Raw genomic sequence first — 25,443 nt, forward strand, 5'->3', positions numbered from 1 at the left:
GTGTAACCTGTGTTACACAGGTGACCTAACAAATCCACTCACTGGTGCATTTAGCAGTTTGAGAAAGGTACTCCTATATTATTCAGAGTCCTGACTGGTATTTGATGCCAGTGACCTGCACAAATTATCTTTTATAATTTTAAAACAAAATTTGCCTGTTTTAATGGCATCACAATATTAGAATACCTGGTAAACTGCGAAATAATGAACATATTTTTCTAAATTGGAGAGTTCAAATTTTCTGATTGGTTTCTATAATTAATGAATTTGCATATTAAACGACAATATTTCAGCTTGTTCAGCAAGTTTGCCCACGGGTGTTATGTCAAAGATGAGATCAACTGTGGGTATCCGATGATGGTCACCTATGTAAACACCCAATTAATGTATCCCAACATTCACCGTTATCCAGGTGAGTCCAAGCTGAATTAATTACACATGCTTGATTGGCATACATGCACAATCAACACTTCTAGAGATCGAGAGTAAAACAAGAAGTCTGTGAGCCACTGCTCACTAATAATACCCCCGCTCTGATGTGAATACACAAGTTCAGTTATGGACAGACAAAGTGATAATCAGGAAATTGACATCAGATTGTACAAAAATGAATCCCAGCATATAACATGCCTAAACAAAGAGTGTGTTAAAATTTAAAGTGTCTGTGATGAGTAGTTGCTGAAAAAATTGCCACCCAAAATTTGTTATGTATGGTACAGACAGATGCACGGATAAACAGGAAGTTGACATCAGATTCATACAAAAATGAATCCCACCATATGGCATGGCTAAACAAATAGTGTGCTAAAATTTAAAGCATCTGTGATGAGTAGTTGCTGAGAAAACTGCGACCAAAATTTGTTATGTATGGTACGGACAGATGCACGGACGAACAGGAAGTTGACATTGGATTCGTACAAAAATTAATCCCACCATATGGCATGCCTAAACAAAGGGTGTGCTATAATTTCAAGAATTTGAGAAGAGAAGTTGCTGAGAAAACTGCGACCAAAATTTGTTATGTTTGCTATGGAGAGACGCATGGATCAACAGGAAGTTGACATCGGATTTGTACAAATATAAATCCCACCATACAGCATGCCTAAACAAAGAGTGTGCTAAAATTTCAAACATCTGCGATGAGTAGTTGCTGAGAAAACAGCGACGAAAATTTGTTAAGTATGGTACAGACAGACGCACGGATAAACAGGAAGTTGACATCGGAATTGTAAAAAAATGAATCCCACTACATGGCATGCCTAAACAAAGAGTGTGCTAAAATTTCAACCATCTGCAATGAGTAGTTGCTGAGAAAACTGCGACCAAAATTTGTTACGGACAGACAGACAGACACACACACAGACGGACAGACAGACAGACAGACACACAAGGGTAAACAGTATACCCCCCTCTCCTTCAGAGCGGGGGTATAAAAATGAAATGTGTAACAGGACCCAGTTCTTGGTTTGAGAGAAAGAGAATTTGAGAGATCTGAAGTTCCAGAGATCAGGAGTAAATTTGCCTAGTTGAATAGAGGGAAAAATGGGACAAGAGTTTTACTTTGAGAGATCAAGAACTTCGAGGAATCTGAGTTTGAGCCTTTTAGAGTCACCTGTATTACATGGTATTTTCTTGAACCAAAAAAAAAATGTGCTTATTCGAGTCATTCAAATTTTTTTTTAAAGATGTGTTTTATTGCTGAAAATAAAATTCATATGAAGTGTGTTTTTTTTTTTTAATTTATACTGATACAGTGTATATAAAAGACAAGATAAATATATAAATTATACAAACACTAAAATTATAGCAGTTACTGTTAAATACTTATCGCTTACAAGAATGCTAAGAAGTGTAATGAAAAATCATCAAAGTAACTGGGTACTTGATCGGAAAAGTAAGCGAGTAACCGTTTACTAAAAATCGTGCTATTTGACAACATACACACACACACACACATATATATATTAGATGAAATCCCGCACAAGTGCAGGGGGATTGAATTTTTTTCATTGCTAACAGAACAATTCCAAATCTACTGACAATTATAATTACAGGCTTATAGCATGAAAAAGTACTTTGTTCAAAATCCCCCCGTTAGTTTAGGAAGAGAAATAGATATACACCCCCTTATTTTTTTTTAGACTTAAAAAATATCAATTTCACATTTATTGGCATTTTCTCGTAACAGCTTTAGTTAAATATAAACATTTATAATGCACCACTTTTACTTCATATTTTTGAACAAATACCATATTAATTGACTTTAGAAAGTTTTACTACTACATAAAAAAAGGTACGTCAAGTTAGCTGCCATGATGCTCTCAGTTGTTATTTATATGCACATTTTATTTGTGTTACTTTCTAAGAGTCTTTCAATAAACAGATATATTCATAACTCATAGAGTTATCAATTGTCATGCCAATTCAGGATAATCGCCTTGTTTTGACATTCTAGAACTTTCTGTAAAGAGTAAGATCGGACATTATCACAACTTATTTCTTTAATATCACTTAAATCAAGTTTCAATTGAATAATTCATTAATGACATTTTATGAAATAATTAAATGATCACTTGTTGTCAGTTTCATTAAAAAATGCCTGTAACTTATATCCGCCAAATGTTACCACCACCATACTCTCTTTTTTGCTATTTCAGGACTGTTTATCCAAAATGAAAGTAGACTTTTAATTAAATTTACGACAATTACTATGCAAGTGAAATCTGAATTTAGTTGATGGACATCACTTTATACCTTGTGTATTTTTGGTGCAGATGTTTCGTAGTTTATTTGCAAAATTTATTTATTTAATATATATATACAAGGGTTGTTCAGAAATTATTGAGACATTGTGTATATTCTTCTTTCTAATGAATGTCTTTCTGTGAAAAATTTGCATATACATTTGACAAACACTAATAATTAATATAAGCAAGAAATATTTCATAAATAATTTATTTCTTCTTTTCAATGGTATATTAATGTGTCAATGGCAGGGGAATTGGGCACTGTGAGTCACAAAATAAAATATTCTAAAATATGTAACACCAATGTTAAAACTCCCGTTGGACCCATAGTAAGAGCCAAAATAATTCAAATTATGTCTATAATTTTTCAATTTAATTTTGTGCAAGTTTGTTAGAATTTGGATCAGAAATACGGAGATCATTGAAAAATGTAAGCACGGTATGAAAATGATAAAGATGACAATATGACTACTGTAGCTCTACTGGTTGTACTTATAAAGTAAGACAAAAGTAGCACTTGGACTTGAAACTTTGCAACAGCAATAAATAGAATAATGATCCTTGGTTTAGTCTCTTTTTGTGGCAAGATTTATTGCAATCAGACTAAAACTGTAGGAGGAGTAGCCTTTTACAACAATTTTACAGAAATTTCGATTTAAGTAACCATGGCAACATCACTCAATAAAATATAAAAAACAATATTGACAATAACGTATCTCAGTGTAGTCTACTTGTATACCAAGTTATACTGAAATCAGACAAAAAGTGTAGGAGAAGCATTTTGAAAGTATTTCAAGAAAATTTCTATTTTTAGTAACCATGGCAACACTGTTCATCGAAATCCAAAACTGGTATAGACAATTATATGTATCTTAGTGTAGTCTACTTGTGTGCTAAGTTACACTAAAATCAGACCACAACTGTAGGAGGAATAGCATTTTGAAAGTATTCAAGGAAATTTCTATTTTTAGTAACCATGGCAACACCGTTCATTGAAATCAACTAGAAGTCTCTGATGAGACTGTAGCTCTACTGGTCTGTACGTATAAGAAAGTAGCACTTGGATTTGCAACATGCATTAATAAATAGAATTATGTATCTTCATGTAGTTTACTTCTGTGCCAAGTTATATTGAAATCAAACAAAAATTGTAGGAGGAGTAGCATTTTGAAAATATTTCACAGAAATTTCTATTCTTAGTAACCACATCAAAAAGCGAAGTGCATGTTATGTATCGTAGTGTATTCTAATTGTGCGCCAAATTAGATTGAAATCAGACCAAAACTGTAGGAGGAGAAATGTTTAAAGGGATTTCACAGAAATTTCTTTTTTTAGTAACCATGGCAACACTGTTCATCGAAATCAAAAACCAATGCATTAAATCATGTATCTCAGTATAGTCTTCTTGTATGCCAAATTATATTAAAAGCAGACTAAAACTGTAGGAGGAGTAGCGTTTTAAATGAATGTCACAGAAATTTCTATTTTTAGTAACCATGGCAACACCGTTCATCGAAATCAAAAACCAATGTACTAAATTATGTATCTTAGTGTAGTCTACTTGTGTGCCAAGTTATATTGAAATCAGACCAAAACTGTAGGAGGAGTAGCATTTTGAAAAATTGTTTACAGACAGACGGACAGCTAGACAGACAGACGGACGGACAACGGACACCTTACTATCGCATAAGCTCTTCTGGTCTCTGACCAGTAGAGCTAAAAACCGATACACAGAATTGTGTATCTTGGTGTAGTCTACTTGTGTGCAAAGTTACATTGAAATGAGATTAAAGCTGTAGGAGGAGTAGCATTTTGAAAGTATTTCACAGAAATTTCTATTTTTAGTAACCATGGCATCACTGTTCATTGAAATCAAAAACCAATATAGAGAATTACGTATCTTAGTGTTATAGTCTACTTGTGTGCCAAATTATACCGATATCAGACCAAAACTGTAGGAGGAGTAGCGTTTTGAAAGTATTTCCCAGAAATCTCTATTTTTAGTTACCGTGGCATCACTGTTCATTGATATCAAAAACCGGTATATTAGTGTAGTCTACTTGTTTGCCAAGTTACATTGAAATCAGACCAAAACTGTAGGAGGAGTAGCATTTGAAAAATTGTTTACAGACGGACAGACAGACAGCTAAACAGACAGACGGATGGACGATGTACACTTTACTATGGCATAAGCTCTTCTGGTCTCTGACCAGTAAAGCTAACAAGAGGCCCATAGGCCACATCGCTCACCTGAGTAACTTTGGCCGTGCTGTTCTTTACCAGATTACCTCCCTCCTTTTTATAAGAAATGTTATACCCTTGGGGTCATGATTTGAACAATATAGAATCTACACTATCCCAGGATGCTTCCACATAAGTTTCAGCTTTTCTGATTCAGTGGTTCTTGAGAAGAAGATTTTTAAAAAATTTTCCTATATATTTCAATGTAAAACTTGGATTCCCTATTGTAGCCCCGCCCTACCCCCAGGGGTCATGATTTGAACAATTTAGAATCTACACTACCAGAGGATGCTTCCACATAAGTTTCAGCTTTTCTGGCCCATTGGTTCTTGAGAAGAAGATATTTAAACTCCCCTTTACCCAAGGATACTTTGTACCAAGTTTGGTTAAAATTGGCCAGTGGTTCTTGAGAAGAAGTTGCTCAGGTGAGCTAAAAACTTACTTTAACAAAGACATACATCCCAACAACCGATAGTCTCTGTCAACCTCCATCCTTCCCTATTTACTTAATTTCCCATTTAACTATTTATTCAATCTTTGTTAATGAGACTGACTTGGAGCAAATTTAAAAAGCAGAGTAAAAGTCAAACCACTGTAATTAAAAAATCACATTTTGGAAAAGGAAAGCGTGGTTCCGGTTTTACTATTTGTTAATGATGTCGTATGAGTGTAGATTTATGTTAATATCACTATCAGATTTATGCCCTTAATGTTAAAAACAAAGATTTTTTTTTTTTTATAGAAATTTGTTTTAAAGCTGTACAAATGAAAAAAACTTGTGCAATCTTGATGAAACATCTTTTTTGAAAAGGGTTACTGCATATAACACTTACATTTGTAGGGACAATCTACCTTGAAACTTTTTTATACTTGGTGATATTTTAAGTGTTAATGACCAGGTTCTAATCTGCAATTGAAATTTTTCTACAGATGTATCAGCTGGTAATTTCTTGATTGTATGTCTCAAATGTACATGAGTCCAAAATGACTAAGTCTACAATAAAAAATAGAAAAAACTTGTAAAATGAAGAACAAATTATTCAATCAAAATGAAAATACCACATGCACATCTTTGTATGGTGAATAAAGAGTGTACAAATTTTCTGGCAAATCATTGCAGTAGTTTTCAAAAAAAAATATTTGAGAAAAATCATGTCTACAGAGAGATGGACAGACAGAAAGACTGACATGTTGATTCCAATGTATCCCTCTAAATTTTGTTTGTGGGGGTATAAAAAAGTCTTGGCTCACCAGTCCAGTATCAGGCCCAAAGAAGTGCTTGTTAAGCTGACTGAGGAACACGATACTTGGGTGACCATGAAGGCCTATTTGCCTCTTATTTGTATAATTTTTTCAAAAGTACATGTATGCTTTTTATACTACTTAGCTACTCTTTTGTGTAACTTAAGTATCCGTACTTTTTTGTACAGTAGATTAAGTTTTCAAAAGTATCACTTATAAGCAACTTTAACATGCCTGTTGTTTTCGAACTGAAATAGAAGATGGAAATTCATCTTACTAAGAGAAGTGATTCTGAACATGATTTTGTGGCATGAAAATATTACATTGTCAACTGTGCACCTTGGTTCTATTTTTAGATCATAAATACAATCTCACAACACTGTATCAGTTGTAAAATACACAGAAGCAGACCAGCTGTTCTACTGAATGAAAAAAGAAAGTTTAAAAAAAGGGGGAAAATTATCAGAAAGAAGAATGATCAGTTTCTTAAAAAAAAAATTAAAATGATAAATGTTATAACTAGGGATGTCAATGAATAGTCGACTATTCGACTATCAGTCGAATGGACCGACGATCGAATAACGAAACGACATTCGAATAAATAAATTCAATAAAAGAGTGATAAAGAGATGGAATTCTCATCTTAAAATTGAGAAACCTTTCCTCAGACACAGTTGATAAGATAATTTTCCTCATTAAAAACTGCTGACTTTACATGTAGAGAGTACAGTAATTAGAAATGCTTCACTTCAGCGATAATTATTTGTCAATTAATGTGTTGTTTTTGTAATAAAATATTGGACTTGATCTCAAACGATTTACCCATTATGGCTGTGACATGTTTGGACACTACGATAATTATTATAAAATCAATATTCTTTTACAAATTTCAAAGACATTATGATAGCGGGACAAAAATTATATTCAACTGTTTAACATTATCACAGACAATAATCTGGCGGGTGGATAATGTGTGTTTTAACCCTCCCCCCAATTATTTTAATAAGCTTTAAGAAATATATAGTACTGTCATTTTTTATCTTACTAAAAAAAAAAAAATGGCCCCGCCACAGCATGATACGCCCGTCAAATATTGTTGAATGTTCAATTGTCATATACAGTTTAGAGTGCAAGAAATCACGTCAACCTTGATACAAGGATTTCAAGGATTTTTCCATTCCTTATAATATTTGTTTATACATCTCTTGTGGTGTAGGCATTCCCCCCCCCCCCCCACCCCCCCCAAGCTTTTACATTTGTGAGACACGATGCTCTGAATTAGTTGATATTTTCAAAAAAATAAATTAAAATATCATATTAAACAATATCAATTTAGTCTTAACAACTTAATCTATAACAAATTAATATTAAAAATAAAAGGCTGGCCATCAAATGACATATGCTATAAACTGATAAGCAGTTCTTCTGTCTAATTCCCAAAGGATACAGATAAGAGCTGCTTGATCAAAGAACAGATGAATGGATCTATACATACCATAAGTTTTGGAAGATAAGACGATACCTTTTTTCTCTGAACCGCTGGGGTCGTCCTATTTAACGAATCGTCCTATCTAAGGCTCAAGTTTACGAAAAATGCCCCCCAAATCAGTAAAATTTACGTCAATTTTAAAGCAAATCTGTGCCATTTTCATATTTTTTTTAAGTTATTTTCCCGAGGAAAAAAAATAAAAAATAAAGAATTAATTAATTATTTATTTCATTGATTTCTTACAAAATAAGTTCCATTAAATATCTGTCGATGTACAAAATTAAAAACTTAAAATATATTTTAGTAAATAATGTCTCAAAGTATATTTACAACATGTTGTGTCCATCTTGTGAAGTTGGAAGTCGCAATCGTTTACTAAAAATAAAACCGCAACCGTATCAAAGTTTAAAATACGGAAGAGTTTTTCACAATCGCAATTGTAATCTTTTTTTTTTTACCATTTATTTGTAACGATTAATTGAAATAGTATACCTAAATGTTTTCATTGTCTTGATATTTATTTACGGGTAATGTAAAATGCGTGAAATAAATTGTTGCCAGTAAATTCCTAAAATTATTTACCAAATACACAGCTAGTCGTAACTATTTTGTTTTATATCCCAAGGGGTACACTGAATTATACAAAGATTGGCTTCTAATATAATTTTCATTGTCTGGCAGATAAAGGGATATACACTGTGTACAAAAAGGTGTTAACACCTGTGTTGGTTTAAACACCTGAAGGGCATGATTAACAGATCCACGTGCCGTTACAGGGGTATTAGTGCTATACATCATCGAACAAACAAAACTGTGAAATTCATGATGACTGTTTTAAATTGCGAATGTACTCTCAATTAAATTTATTTTTTATGACAACATCTCAAGCAAAATTAAAGCATGATAATATGATTAATTTCAATTGCTCACTGTTACATGAAATAGTCAATTGCGTGTGGACAAGAAATATAAAAATGGCGGTCATCGAAGTTAATACTGTACCCCGGTAAATAATATCGAAATAAAAGAATGTGTCCACGATGTTCTAAAATGGAAATAATTATTGTTTGATTTCGGGTATTTCCCTAATTATAGCTGTTGTATACTACCGTATTTATGTGTTTAACGACAGAGTCAAACTACGATGGCATTTAACAGGCAAGTTGGAGAAAATACGTTATATCACAATTCAACGAAGTTTTAGCTATGTTTGTATAAAACACTATTAAAATGCTGTACTCATAAAAATACCAGTTTATTTTATCAATACGTTAATATCGCGGGTTAATTAAAGAGGTATACATGTTCTGATGCATAGTATCTACGTAAGAATCTCTAGAATATCGATAAACAAAGCCTGGTCCTATCTTCCGAGTTCGTCCTATCTAAGGATTTTTTAAAAATTACGGCTGAAAATGAGCCTTTCGACCTATATACCCCATCGACATATACCCCAAAACTTACGGTACTATCTGCTTTGCAGTGCAATAAAAATGCATATTTATGTCATTCTGCAATTAAATTTAAAAACAAAGATTTTTTTTTAATTTGTTACAAAGATTTATAAAAAGAAACAAAAAACTTGTGTAATCTTGATGCAACATTTTTAATAAGGTTCCTGCATTACTCTTAGATTTGTAGGGACTATCTACCATAATTAAAACATTTTTTTTAATACTTGATTTTTTTTTAGATTTAATGTCAGACTGGTTTTAAGCTGCAATTCATACAGACAATGGGCATGCTGATTCCAATATCACCCCCCCCCCCCTCCCAAGTATAATTAGTTTTAATTATATTATACAATATCAAATTAGTTTATTATACAATATCAAATTAATTTATTATACAATATCAAATAAGTTTTAATTACTTTTCACCAAATTCATTTTAAAAGTTAGGCTAGCCAACTATTTAATCCAACACGGCTGCTTCCCAAGAGATATAGATAACACCTGCTTGATCAGAGATGCTCTACCAGTTAGCTCCTCACACTAAACTCATTAATTTCTGTCTAATTTGATGTGCAATTTTCTGTTATCAAATTCTCCTTGACCAGTGCTTGGTAATTACACCCCTGGGAGAGCTGGAATTTCTCTTGTAACATTACATTTGTTATAGATAGCTGTAAAGTATATAATGAAAACAAGAGGCCCAGGGGCCACATTGCTCACCTGAGCACTACCCCTGCGAGATGAAATTCATAATTTCAGGAACTTTGATGAATTGTTCATGAAAATTCATGATGTATTCATGACCAGTTCATGACTGGTTCATAAAGATGGTTCATGAATTTTATTCATGAATATATTCATAAAATGTAGTTCATGAACAAATGATGAATATATATGAATATAGGTAATTTTCAGTTTAAAAACAGAAAAAAAACCGTTTAGTTCAAGGTAATGAATGTTCATGAATTTTCATGAAGACTTAATTGACACAATCGATTGCCAGAAAACACTCATACATGTAACTCCCATAATAGAACTTTTGCATGCACATGCACTGTTAAACAAGCCCCTGGTATAATCAGGTCCAGTCCAAAGTTTATTTCTACCTACGTAGCTATTAATAGCTATGTAGGTATTTAAACCTACCCAAAGTAGCTATTTTTATATACTTTTTGCATTACTTGCATTTTGTGGCCAAACGGCTGAATGGCGCAACATGGCGAGTACCAAATTTCTTGCTACAGTCACACTAATGATGAATACAACAAAACTTTGACCAAAAAATGATTACTTCAGAAATTAACAATTTTGCATAGTAATTAATGCAAAAATTGTTAATTTACGACGTAATCAATTTGTGGCCAAAATTTTGTTGCATTCATCATCAGTGTGACTGCATTTAGAAATTTGGTACTCGCCATGTTGCGCCATTCAGCCGTTTGGCCACAAAATGCAAGTAATGCAAAAAGTAGGTAAAAATAGCTACTTTGGGTAGGTTTAAATACCTATGTAGCTATTATTAGTCTTTGTACTGGACCTGATAATTAATTACATGTTTTCTGAAAAAATATAAATCATGAAATCTGTAAACATTTCGTGTTTTGATTATAATTAAACAAACACTGCATCATCATAGCCAGCAATTTTTTTTTTATTAAATTACCCATGTTCCTTTATTATTTTAATTAACCAGTTACATTGAAAATGCGCTTTAAATAATCTCATTTTTCACGACGCAACGTACTTTGTTTGACCGAATTTTCTCTAATGTCAAAATTAAAGCAAGTTGTGAGAAACTGAAACAATTAAGAAAAAACTTCATAATCTTCGTCAAAACACGTCATATATTTGTTTACAACTAAAAAAATTATATGTCTTATCCGTTACCGTCCGTACTGTACCGTACTATTCTTGGGTTGAAACGTTTTATCCCCATACAAAAATATTGATGTAGTTAAAAAGTCATACTTTTTCCATGCATCGTGTGTAAATGATACAACACAGATTGCATGGTTGTAAAGTATCTATGACATGATCCACATTCGTATTTTTTTTTGTCTATTCTCCCATACGATACGTCTTCATAGTTGTTGTCCTCCGGTTCCCTCGTCCGCGGCCGCCATACTTGTTATGATAATACGAAACAAAGACGCTCATTGATGACGTAAAAATTTTCTTTGAATTCATTAATTGATAAAAATTATATTGATTTTTAAAATTTAATTCCAGTGAAAATTTATTCAGATAGTCTTTGTTATTTTTTAAAATAAAAATATTGGGAATTCGAAACAAAATCCTAGCTCTGCCTTACATTTTTAAGAACCCAAGTTTCCATTGGTCAAGGCGAAAGGCGCAAACTTGAAACGCGCAAGACGTTGGAAATGTGAATTGATAGAGTAGGAGGATCGATATTAAAGTATTATAATTAGCGTAGTCATTCTTTGTCAGCCTCTCTAAGAAATAACAGAATACGAAGAAGGAAGAATATATATATTTAGAGGATCAATCTACTTTGCAGCCATAACTTCAGAGATTAGTGGTGAGTTACAAAAAACGGTAGGCAATGAATGATTTAATCATTTAATCAGATATCTGTCGGTAGATGTTACTCTATTTGTTAAATTATTATGCTTTTTTTTTTTTAAATGAAGACTTTGCCAAACTTTGCTTTGAGTGGGGATCCAACCTAAATAACATACATTAATTATAGATAGGCTAGTTTATCAAAACATTCATAGGCCTATTGACCTACAACATGACAGCCGAGGGAAATAGGCAAACTTCCTCTCAGACTGCTCTATGGAAGAACTGCTACCCCTTCTAGATCTGCTTATGATGCATAAAACTAAAATTAATAAAACTTGCAAGAAAAGAATAAGTTTTTTTTTCTGTATCTTTAGCTAATGACAGGGAAGGGGATAAAACCTAATTTTGGTAAATTTACAATAAGAAATCAAAACTTTTAGAGTATAATTTTTTTTTTGAGGGGGGGGAGGGGGGTTCCTGACCACTTTTACACTTGTAATCTAATGGTGCTTTAATTGATTAGATAAGGCACATACAAAGTGTTTTGACCCAAGACTGGATGCTAATATTAGAGTTGTGTAAAATGAAAATTCTAAGTTAAAAGTCATATAATTGTTTTATTGTAAATTTCTAGATGACAAGAAACATCTTGAGAAAATAAAAGAAGGAACTGGAGAACTTAACCAAACATTTCAGGATGCATCAGTACGTATGAAAATTTTTAAAGTGTAAGCCAAACAGTTAAACTCTCTTAAGTTAATCTATCAGAATAATTATACTTTCACAAATTAAAATGATTACACAGACACAAATAGTCTATCATTAAAAATGAAAATATTTTTTCTAAATAGCATCCTGTTCCAGCAAACTATTTTCAAGGCAAACAAATTTGCTCCTAAAAAGAGCACCAGCTTCATCATCTGATTCAGCAACAGAAAGGCAGTCTCCACCTGCCACATCACTAAATACTACAGGTAAATCAAGCAGGCTAATGTACCTAGTAACCTTTGAACTGTTTGCAGCATCTCTCACTTACCTTATTAATATCTTTTTTTTTTTTTTTAGGGATCTTGTTTTTGTTATAAATTGCCTGAAAATTTCTTTTAATTCTGTTTTAATAGGCACACTTTCTTCAGAAAGTGTCACTGAAGATTTGAACCATTAATTTAGGTCCAGGGAATCTTTAGACAAAGACAAATTAGTACTTTTCTTATTTAATTATGTTATAGTGCTTAAGCCATGATAAACTTTTAAGAATCATTGTTTTAATATTGGATGACCTACCCCGGTAGTCCTAGGTAAATTCATGATCCCCTTTGCAGTTTCCCCTTTGCAGTTTCGTTTGCAAATTTATGTCAATCTGTTTTGGTAAATGTAACTTTTTAGCATTACACACCAAAAGTTGCTTTTAATACTACACTTTTCAGCTAAATAAAGAGTATACTAGATATTTATAGATGAATTTTTTAAGGTGAATGTTCTTGGCAACCTTCATTATAATACCATGTTTCAGTGTAAAATTGTTAAAGTTTAAGATTTGTTGATTCTCATTAGTTAAGAAATGTAACAGAAATCTTCATGGGCATTTTCAGAAAATCTTTGTTCTTGTAGGGAAAAGAGAAGCAGTTCATAATCGATGTTGATATGTTGAGATCAGAAGATAAGAAACTCTGCAAAAAAATCCGTGCTCTTGAAAAAACAAAAGAAAGAAATGAAAATATGGATGATATTCGATCAAAGGGTACGAATGATGAAATTCTGGAAATTCCAAATGGAGAACCAAGAAGAATCTTGGAACTGACCATTTCTGCTCGAAAATGCTTGATAGCCCTCAAAGCTGTTGCCCTATTGCTAAACAGACTTTTCTCCGAGACTGGAATTAAAAACTGTTCCATTTCTGGCCCAAAAAAAAAACACTTTGAAATATGCTGAGGAAGGACCCCGCCCTCCTCTTGACCAAGTAAGGGTTAGGATTCTGCAAAGAGTCGTGTTTGAAATTTTTCATAATTGTACCAGGAATAAACTACATGTACATGAGAAATTCAAAAAGTTACAAGTAAGTGGTAAGGCAATTGCAAAGCCTTCAATTCTATGAAAATGTGTTGCCATTTGAATGCTGTTTTTTTATTGTTATTAAAAGAAGAGGGAGCTCAAATTCAGCTAATATCAGTTCTTTATATCTGTCTGTAAACAGTGTTTCAAGATACTTCAACTCTTTCTAGTTTGTCACTTTAAATAAGAGTAAAATAAGATATACATGTATACATAATTATGGTTATCAACTTAGCAGAGTTGTTTACTTTAAAAAAAAACATTTTGTTGCCATTGTTGGAAAACAAACAGAAATTTCGTGAATCTTTCAAGATGCTGTATTATAAAATATCTTCTTTTACAGTTTTTTGCTTGATTAGAATTCTTGCATTTTCATGAATAAAAATGAATAATAATATTGCATTTTTTGTATACAAATAAGCAAGAATATTCATGAATAGTTCATGAATTTCATTCATTCATGAACATTCCTGAATAAATTTTATAAATTATTCATGAACAGTTCATGAAGATGCAATGAACTTATTATTGGACAATTCTTAAAATGATGAATCTTCATGAATATGACTCTTCATGAATTATTCATGAAAAAATATATTCATGAATATTCATCAACTTTCTTTCATAAATAAAAAAATTCATGATTTGAAAATGTCCAATAATAAGTTCATAGGATCTTCATGAACATTTCATGAATAAAATTCATGAATAATTCAAGGAAAATCATGAATTATTCATGATCATCTCGCAGGGGTATGGCTAGGAAAAAGCAGAAATCAGTTCAGTCTTGAAAGGTTGAAAAGTTTAAATAAAAAAGTGGTTCGGGGGGGGGGGGGGGGGGGGGGTCATGAATTGAACAAACTTGAATCTACATTATCTGAAGATGCTTCCATTTAACTATGACCAATCATGGCTTTGCTGTTCTTGAGAAGAAGATTTTTAAAGATTATTCTTATATATTCCTATGTAAAACTTTGATCGCCCATTGTGGCCCCACCCGACCCCCGGGGGTCGTGATTTGAACAAACTTGAATCAACACTACCTGAGGATACTTCCATGTAAATATGACCAATCATGGCTTTGCTGTTCTTGAGAAGGAGATTTTTAAAGATTTTTCCTATATATTCCTATGTAAAACTTTGATCGCCCATTGTGGCCCTACCCGACCCCCAGGGGTCATGATTTGGACAAACTTGAATCTACACTATCTGAGGATGCTACCATATAAATATGACCAATCATGGCTTTGCTGTTCTTGAGAAGAAGATTTTTCCTATATATTCCTATGTAAAACTTTGATCGCCCATTGTGGCCCCACCCGACCCCCGGGGGTCATGATTTGAACAAACTTGAATCTACACTATCTGAGGATGCTACTATATAAATATGACCAATCATGGCTTTGCTGTTCTTGAGAAGAAGATTTTTAAAGATTATTCCTATATATTCCTATGTAAAACTTTGATCGCCCATTGTGGCCCCATCCGACCCCCGGGGGTCATGATTTGAACAAATTTGAATCTACACTACCTGAGGATGCTTCCATGTAAATATGACTAATCATGGCTTTGCTGTTCTTGAGAAGAAGATTTTTAAAGATTATTCCTATATATTCCTATGTAAAACTTTGATCGCCCATTGTGGCCCCACCCGACCCCCGGGGGGTCATGATTTGAACAAACTTGAATCTACACTACCTGAGGATGCTTCCATGTAAATATGACCAATCATGGCTTTGCTGTTCCTGAGAAGAAGATTTTTAAAGATTTTTCTTATATATTCCTATGTAAAACTTTGATCGCCCATTGTGGCCCCACCCGACCCCCAGGGGTCATGATTTGAACAAACTTGAATCTACACTACCTGAGGATACTTCCATGTAAATATGACCAATCATGGCTTTGCTGTTCTTGAGAAGGAGATTTTTAAAGATTTTTCCTATATATTCCTATGTAAAACTTTGATCGCCCATTGTGGCCCCACCCGACCCCCGGGGGGTCATGATTTGAACAAACTTGAATCTACACTATCTGAGGATGCTACCATATAAATATGACCGATCATGGCTTTGCTTTTCTTGAGAAGAAGATTTTTTAAAACTTTGATCGCCCATTGTGGCCCCACCCGACCCCCGGGGGTCATGATTTGAACAAACTTGAATCTACACTATCTGAGGATGCTACCATATAAATATGACCAATCATGGCTTTGCTTTTCTTGAGAAGAAGATTTTTTAAAGATTTTTCCTTTATATTCCTATGTAAAACTTTGATCGCCCACTGTGGCCCCACCCGACCCGGGGGGTCATGATTTGAACAAACTTGAATCTACACTACCTGAGGATGCTTCCACATAAGTTTCATAATTTCAAGTACAGTGGTTCTTGAGTAGAAGATTTTTTTAATGATGCCAATAATTTTTCACGAATTCTTAATTATCTCCCCTTGGAAGAAGGCGTGGCCCTTCATTTGAACAAACTTGAATCCCCTTTACCCAAGGATACTTTGTGGCAAGTTTGGTTGAAATTGGCCCAGTGGTTCTTGAGAAGAAGATGAAAATGTGAAAAGTTTACAACAACAACGACAACGACAACAACGAAGACAACGACAACAACGACAACAAAGACGACAGACAACGGACAAATTTTGATCAGAAAAGCTCACTTGAGCCTTTGGCTCAGGTGAGCTAAAAATAAGTATTTTCTTGATTTAACATTTTTTTAATAAGGATACTGCAACACTCTTGCAGTTTTTGGGATTGTGTAATCTAACAGTAAAAAGACAGTTTTTTTTTTAATTTCACTTAATTTAAAGGTCACAGTGACCATGAAATAGGTCGCGACACACCTTCTACCTAAGCTGCATAAATTGGCCAAGTTTGATGATTCTAAGTCCAATAGTTTTCTAGTTATGAGCTGGACAGGATTTTTCCATATTTGGCCATAGCATCTTAATTAAGGTCAGAGCGACCTACTTTAAATGTGCGACACACCCTCTACCCAAGAAGTATCAGCTGACAAAGTTTGATAATCCTAGGCCTAATAGTATTAAAGTTATGAGCCGGACACGAAAAAGCTAACAGACGGACGGACGGACGGACATGAACGCCATAACATAATACGTCCCTCTAAAGACGGACGTATAAAAAGTGTCTTTACAGACAGATTTATGGACAAGATTTAATAAATATAAACACGCTATTCACATTTTTGGTGCATGTGAACATCTGTGTGTAACATTTCTTGTTACTTTTTAATAATTAAAAAAAAAGTTTTGGGGTTAAATATGTCATATACGAATGAGGTTTGAAATAAAATTTTATTTTCCGAAAAAGATTCGAATATATTCGACTATTGTTCGAATAATGCAATCGAATATTCGACTAAAGAAAAGAAATATTCTGACATCCCTAGTTATAACTAAAGTACAAATTTATATGCTTCAGAAGTGTTCTTCAATAGACGTTATATCTAACTTTCAAATATTTTCTGATAATTGGTTGTTAACTGCAATTTAACATTGAAGTGTGAAATCTGACCTATTGTTGGCAACCTTATACCTGTCAAAATTGCTCATGTATATCGCTTAACACATGGATATGATGCAATCAACCAAGTTTGGAATAAGATTGTACTGCAATAAATTAAAAGATTACATGTCTTTTTATAAATTTATTGCATCCAATGAGATGCAAATTTAATAATGTGCACTGAGCAAAATTGATGCGTAATTAACGCAGGATGCAGACCAAAATGAAACTGGTTTAGGCATGCCATGTGGTGGGATTCATTTTTGCATGAATTCGATATCAGCATCCTGTTTATCCATGCATCTGTTCGTACCAAATTTCTGTCACAGTTTTCTCAGCAACTACTCACTGCAGTTCATATGATAGCATATATATTCACATCAGAGCGGGGGTATTATTAGTGAGCATTGGCTCACAGACTCCTTGTTATATCGGGGTTTTTTTGGTGTTTGGAAAAAAAAAACAACACTTTTTTTCAGTTACAAAAGTTAAAATTTTTAAGGTTAACCTTTTTCTGAATGGGTTAACAAGCATTGGTAAAATTACCTGTGAGTTCTTCTCCTTGGCCTAATACTGTCGCAAACCCAAAGTCTGACACTTTGACATTTAGATTGTCATCTAGCAGTATATTTTCTGGCTGAAAAAATATTTTTATGGCATTAATTACGTTTTTCCTGTTATTATATTTTATGATTATATTTAGATAAAAACTAGAATACTGACCAGTCAGCAGGAACCCCACAGAGAAGATATGCATCTAAGGGTTTTACAGGGGTTAATCTAAGAGTGGAGTCAAAAGGATCTGTATAAAATAATTTGGAGAAAAACAAGATGGGTTTGTGAAACACTGATGCCCCCGTATGGCAGCTTATGGTGAAGGTAAAGGTTTCTCAATTGCAAGTAAAACTCCAGGTCAAGAGAGCAACCAGAAGTCTCTGATGAGACTGTAGCTCTACTGGTCTGTACGTATACCAAAGTAGCACTTGGATTTGAAATTTTGCAACATGCATTAATAAATAGAATTATGTATCTTAATGTAGTCTACTTCTGTGCCAAGTTATAATGAAATCAAACAAAAACTGTAGGAGTAGCGTTTTGAAAGTATTTCACAGAAATTTCTATTTTTAGTAACCATGACAACACCATTCCCTGAAATCAAAAACCGAAATACATATTATGTATTGTAGTGTATTCTAATTGTGTGCCAAATTTGATTGAAATCAGAGAATTTTTAGTAACCATGGCAACACCGTTCATTGAAATCAAAAACCGATGCACTAAATTATGTATCTTAGTGTAGTCTACTTGTGTGCCAAGTTATATTGAAATCAGACCAAAACTGTAGGGGGAGTAGCATTTTAAAGGAATTTCAGAGAAATTTCTATTTTTAGTAACCATGGCAACACCGTTGATTGAAATCAAAAACCAATGCACTAAATTATGTATCTTAGTGTTGTCTACTTGTGTGCCAAGTTATATTGAAATTACACCAAAACTGTAGGAGGAGTAGCATTTTGAAACAAAGGTAATCAGAGATTACAGAGCTCACCTCAACGAATCTTGTTTTTAAGTAAGGCAAAGTCCCACACTAAACTAATAATCTAGGAGTGTGCATCCGTAGATGCAACATTTATGCAATTTTGGTCTGGTACGGCTTGCAGTTACTTGGGAATAGAATTATCTGAAAACTTAAAACTAGTCTCTCATCCAGAAAATGTAAGTCAAATCCAGCATCCGAAGCAAGTTTTGAGATTGTTCATCCCTTGATGCATCATCCATGCAAGTTTGGGCCTTATAGTTACTTGGAAATGAGATCTGCTCCAAAAACTTTAACCTGGTTACTCATCCGGAAAATGTAGGTCAGATCCAGCATCCGAAGCAAGTCCAGTAGTGTACATCCTTAGATGTATCATCCATGCAAGTTTGGTCAATATAGGGTTTATAGTTACTTGGAAATGACACCTGCTCCAAAAACTTTAACCTGGTTACTCATCCGGAAAATGTAAGTCAAATCCAGCATCAGAAGCAAGTCCAGTAGTGTGCATCCTTAGATGTATCATCCATGCAAGTTTAGTCAATATAGTGCTTATAGTTACTTGGAAATGACATCTGCTCCAAAAACTTTAACCTGGTCACTCATCCCAAAAATTTAGGTCAGATCCAGCATCAGAAGAAAGTCCAGTAGTGTGCATCCTTAGATGTATCATCCATGCAAGTTTAGTCAATATAGGGCTTATAGCTACTTGGAAATGAGATCTGCTCCAAAAACTTTAACCTGGTCACTCATCCTAAAAATTTAGGTCAGATCCAGCATCTGAAGAAAGTCCAATAATGTGCATCCTTAGATGTATCATCCATGCAAGTTTAGTCTATTTAGGGCTTATAGTTACTTGGAAATGAGATCTGCTCCAAAAACTTTAACCTGGTTACTCATCCGGAAAATATAGGTCAGATCCAGCATCCGAAGCAAGTCCAGTAGTGTACATCCTTAGATGTATCATCCATGCAAGTTTGGTCAATATAGGGCTTATAGTTACTTGGAAATGAGACCTGCTCCAAAAACTTTAACCTGCTCCAAAAACATTAACCTGGTCATTCTTTAGCTGAAATTGCAGCATCTGAAACCTGACTGGTACAATAAAACACACTAGAAGCATCCTCCATGCATCTCTGACTAATATAGGCCATAGATCTGAAGTACTTGAAAAGAAAACTGCTCCAAAACCTTAACCTGGGACGCCGACACCGACGGTATTACATAAGCTCCCCCAACTTCGTTGAGGTGAGCTAAAAATTGTTTACAGACAGACGGACGGTTGATGGACACCTTACTATTGCATAAGCTCTTCTGGTCTCCGACCAGTAGAGCTAAAAATGTTGGTACCCAAAGAAAGGTCTTGTCTCGAGGAATATACCTGTGAAATTTGAAAGCCCTAGCTCCAACTGTTCAAAAGTTATGGCCAAGGTTAAAGTTTTATGAAAGTTGTTTGTTTGTTTGCATGTTGTTTATGTCCTTCTCGAGAATTTTTCACTCATACGGAGACACCACCACTTGCCGGTGGAGAGCTGCAAATTTTGTCCTATACTCGGCACTTACGGCCATTGAGCAGTGAGGGATCTTTTTCGTGCCAGCACCTACTGCGACACGGGACCTCGGTTTTTATGGTCTCATCCGAAGGACCGGTCTCCACGTCCCACAGTGGGATTCGAACCCGCAACGTAAGGATCAACTCCTTACTCCACCACTCTAGAGCGAACGCTCTAACCACTGCAGCATGTGGGCAACATTTTTTAAAAGTAAGTAAAACGTCAAGGTCAAACGGGCCCCAAGGGAAGGTCTTGTCACAAGTTATACACATGTTCGTTAAATGTGAAAGCCTTCACATGTTATGGCCAAGGTTAAAGGTTTTAAAGGTTAAAGAAAGTTTTTTAATAGTAGGTCAAACTCCAAGATCAAGGTCAATGCCAAAATTGTTGGAATCCAAAGGATAGTCTTGTCCCAAGGAATGCACATGTGAAGTATGAAAGCCAAATGTTTAACCATATAGCTAGGGCTGGGACGATTCAGGTTTCAGTCGATTCGGTTTGGTTTCGGTTCAGAATGATACGGTTCGGTTTTTTTCGATTCGGTTCGATTTAACCAAAAACAGTCTAAATATTTCTCATCATAAATGAAAAATGATAACCTCTGCTTTAAAAACTGATTAAAATCCTTTATTCCAGTCTTCACAAAAACTTTTCTGAGACACAACAAGTGAGGCTAGTGGATTTGACATTTTTACTAGCTAAAGTAAAATTTCTACTAGCCCAGAAAAATAATAAAATTTGAAACCTTTTGTTGTATTATTTAATTTATTTTATTCCATTTCATAATGAATTACTCTTCTTTTCATATTTCTTCTGCTTATTTTCTCATTTTGTATTTTTCTTCTGAGTCAATGATAAATAAATAATCAGAGAAATTATTTAAGGCTGAATTTAACAGAATGAACAATCATGCTATAGATACCTTTTAACATGGTAGTATACATTCATCTTTTTTTCTGATCATTGAACTTCCTCTTCCAAAATGAAGTGAAAGCTAGGTGATTTATTTTTTTTTTAATTCAAATTTTCAGAAACAATGTTAATATAATTATTTTTGATAACCCTTGTAAATCTTCAGTTAATTAGTTGAGTAGCTGGAAATAATTTAATCATTAATGTGATATCTACATGTATTTTCCATAAAATCGGAATGGAGGAAATTCGGATTAGTAGAAAAAAGGCGATCGTTTTCATGGCTTTTAGAAATAAATAAATAATGTAGAAGTGCTAAAAGAATTAGATAGAAGAGATATGAACAAGAGAACTTCTTTGATTTTTTTCATTGGTTGGGGATTTAAAAGCATAACTTGGAAAATACCTTTTACTTTTTCACTAGCCCGTCAGGTCATTTACTAGCCCATACTAATTTAAACTAATCTCCATTGTAAAAGTAAGGGGTGTTTGTGGAATAAAAAAACTAATCACTGACTTCAAACTGGCACAATCATTATAAAAAGTATTAAAATCATGAAAACAAACACTTCTGATCTCCAATTGGCGGCCATTTTTGTTTATACGTGTTATGTAAATTTTGAACCGAACCGAATTCCGGAATTCTGGATCGGTGCATCGAATAGAACAGTATGAACCGCGGTGCACCGAAATTTTCGGTGCACCGCACAGCCCTACATATAGCACCAAATGTTTAAAAGTATAGCCAAGATTAAAGTTATTGAAAGTTATCAAGATCAAAGGGTCAAAGTGGTTGGTATTCAAAGGAAGGTCTTGTCACAAGGATTACATATGTGAAGTATGAAAGCCCTAGCACCAACCATTCAAAAGTTATGGCCAATGTTAAAGTTTTTCAAAGTAGGTCAAACTCCTAGGTCAAGGTCAAAGTCGTTGGTATCCAAAGGAGGGTCTTGTCACAAGGAATAGATATTTTTAATATAAAAGCCCTCTAAGCACCAACCGTTCTAAAGTTATGGCCAAGATTAAAGTTTTTCAAAGTTGGTCAAACTCCTAGGTCAAGGGCAAAGGGTCAAAGTGGTCAAAGTGGTTGGTATCCGAAGGAAGGTCTTGTCACAAGGAGTACACATGTGAAGTATGAAAGCCCTAGCTTCAACTATTCAAAAGTTATGGTCAAGGTTAAAGTTGGGTAAAATTTTAGGGTGGGGCCACAATGGACTATCAAAGTATAACATAGGAATATACAGGAAAAATCTTTAAAATCATCTTCTCAAGAACCAATGGGCCAGGAAAGATGAAACTCATGTGGAATCATTGTCATATAGTGTAGATTCAAGTTTGTTCAAATCATGACCCCCAGGGCAGGGATGGGGTAATTGAAAAAAGTAATTGTAATTGAGTGTAATTAATTACATTTTTCAAAGTAATTAAAGTAATTTGTAATTAACCATTTCTTCAATTACTTGTATTTGTAATTTAATTAATTACACTGAAAAAATACCAGGTTATTTCAATTACTTTTCAATTACATTTCAATTACTTTAAATAATATATATTATTCGTATTTAATAGGGGAATATTTCCATCACAGTTACATTATACATTTCTGTCTATTCATTTATAACATCCTCAGCCCTTTTATTTTTCAAATTCTCAAACTTTTTCTTACATCCTTATGAATGAAATTTGATATATTGGCTTGTTTATAATAATAGTTTGCTTTATAATCATGATGCACCATATTTCAGAAGCCTATTAGGGCCATTTTGACACTTTTTATTTTACACTTTAATGTGTAAATTTTGCACTTTAATCTGTAAAATTTACATTTTAAAGTGTAAAATTTACACATTAATCTGTAAATTTTACACATTAAAGTGTAAAATTTACACTTTAATCTGTAAATTTTACACTTTAATCTGTAAATTTTACACATTTAACTTAAAATTTACACATTTATCTGTAAAATTTACACGTTAATCTGTAAATTTTACACTTTAATCTGTATATTTTACACATTTAACTGTAAAATTTACACATTTATCTGTAAAATTTACACAATCTGTAAATTTTACACTTTAATCTGTAAATTTTACACTTTAATGTGTAAATTTTACACATTAAACTGTAAATTTTACACATTAATCTGTAAAATCTACAATTTAATCTGTTAATTTTACACTTTATTCTGTAAATTTTACACATTAAACTGTAAATTTTACACATTAATCTGTAAAATTTACACTTTAATCTGTTAATTCTACACTTTAATGTGTAAAATTTACACTTTAATATATAAATTTTACACATTAAAGTGAAAAATTTACACTTTAATCTGAAAAACTTATACTGTACATAATCTGTTATAATTGAATAGTCGTTTCATGGTGTTATAACTATGGCATTTGAAAAAAAGTATAAATCTGATATGGTCACAGGTGTTTGCATAAAAGTTTATACATGTATAAATGATAAGTAATAAGGGTGATTTGCTCATTGGCCTCTTAATTTTCCCCAGCAAAATATCGGGAATCTGCTTTCAATCCAGTATATTATATAGTAAAGAGCGACGAACAGTTAAAAATATATATCTCAAATATATTTGTCTTCTCATTTGCAGTTCAGATTGCTATTGCAAGTTTATGGGTCTATGATCATGATGTAAAATATAACAGTTAAAATTTTAGAACGTAACAACAAAGAAACATCATTGAATCAAAGGATATTAATTTCTATGCTGTTTCAAAACGCAAAGTGAACGGTGAACGAATGGTGAACGCAAGATGAACGATTTATTCGGAATGCCTCTGATCTTTTCCTTGCATTGAAACTATTTTATTGTATTCTAATGTCAGGTGCCAAAAAAATAATAAATAAATAAACAAATCAATAAATGAATAAATTAATTAAATAAATGCTCCAAAATTATCCTAAGAAAGACGATGCATGCACATTAAGTTTTAATCACATGATTTTTATTGCTGTAAAACATTGCAATTGTTGCCAAACGCTGTAGTATAAAAGATAAAATTATTTTAGTTGGAAAATAAATATGTTTATTCTTATTTGATATTAAAAAAACCATTCCAAATAAGAGAAAACTTCTGACTTATAGAATGAATTAAAACGGTTGTAACAGCCATTCATATATTTCCGTGCCAAGGCGATTTCATGTAAAATAATGAAAAAACATTTTTTTAATTACAAAGGTCAGTGGACGTATTGCATAAATACGCTCGTATTTAAATTTTTAATGCAATAATATATTTATGTGTCATTTCTATTTTCCATGATGATTTATTGAGCAGACTTCTACATGTACCTGTAGATATTTCCCCGTGATTATACTCGGACAAGATAATACGAAGAGGCATATTCATATTATTTGCTATAAATTAAATTTTTAGAACTTGATATTTAAGTAATATGCTGTCAATTTTTTTTATTAAACAGACAAATAAGAGAGAGAGAGAGAGAGAGAGAGATTCCGTCCCCCTCCCCTTTCAGGCTTCACGAAATGTTTGTACCTATATCAAACAAAAATTCTTAATTATTTTTCTAAATGTATCAGACAGTGAAAGTAACTTTTTTTTAATCAACAAAATTTTAATCCATCTATTTGACAGTCATACTCGTTTTTATTTTCCAGCTTCAAGTTCACACGAAGTCCACGTGCTTGTCCTGTCAATCAAAATCATTCGATACTGTGCAGGTGTGAAAATCTCGTCACACTGAAGACGAAGTGCAAGTATTTCCAACAAGTTTTAACATTTATTTTTATCATTTCTAGATTTGATTCCAACATTTCAATAATAAATAAATAAATAAAATACATTGGGCATTAACACTTGAATTTGAAACATACTCTCTGCCAGTTTAAAATACCACCGCCGACACATGTACATTTTGAACTACAATTGTTTAGTGACTTTTTTAGATGCATGTTTGTTTTGAGACTGAAATTTTTGTGCTACAAAACACATTAACTTCTTTTTAAATGTTAATTAAAATAAACTGGAAATACTGAATAAGTAACCGATTTAGGGGGAAAAAGGGGGGGGGGCTGCTATTAATCATATCGAATGGCAAACATATAAAGTTACGGTGAAGGAAGAATTTTTTTTCTATAGCTATAGACTTTATATATTATAGTAGAGAAAATTCTGT

General features: G+C 33.1%; 1 protein-coding gene across 1 annotated transcript in view; it reads right to left on the reverse strand.

The window, feature by feature from the left end:
- LOC133206082 (phosphorylase b kinase gamma catalytic chain, liver/testis isoform-like) overlaps positions 1–25,443 on the reverse strand; it is a 213,814-nt gene that overhangs the window by 63,114 nt on the left and 125,257 nt on the right. Inside the window, 1 exon segment of the mRNA XM_061342012.1 lies at positions 17,827–17,917. Coding sequence (XP_061197996.1) covers positions 17,827–17,917 — 91 coding nt within the window.

The sequence above is a fragment of the Saccostrea echinata genome, unplaced genomic scaffold (genome assembly GCF_033153115.1).
Source record: "Saccostrea echinata isolate AGI-Se365-2 ecotype Australia unplaced genomic scaffold, CSIRO_AGI_Sech_v1 ptg000054l, whole genome shotgun sequence".
In the NCBI taxonomy this organism is placed as follows: Eukaryota; Metazoa; Mollusca; class Bivalvia; order Ostreida; family Ostreidae; genus Saccostrea; species Saccostrea echinata.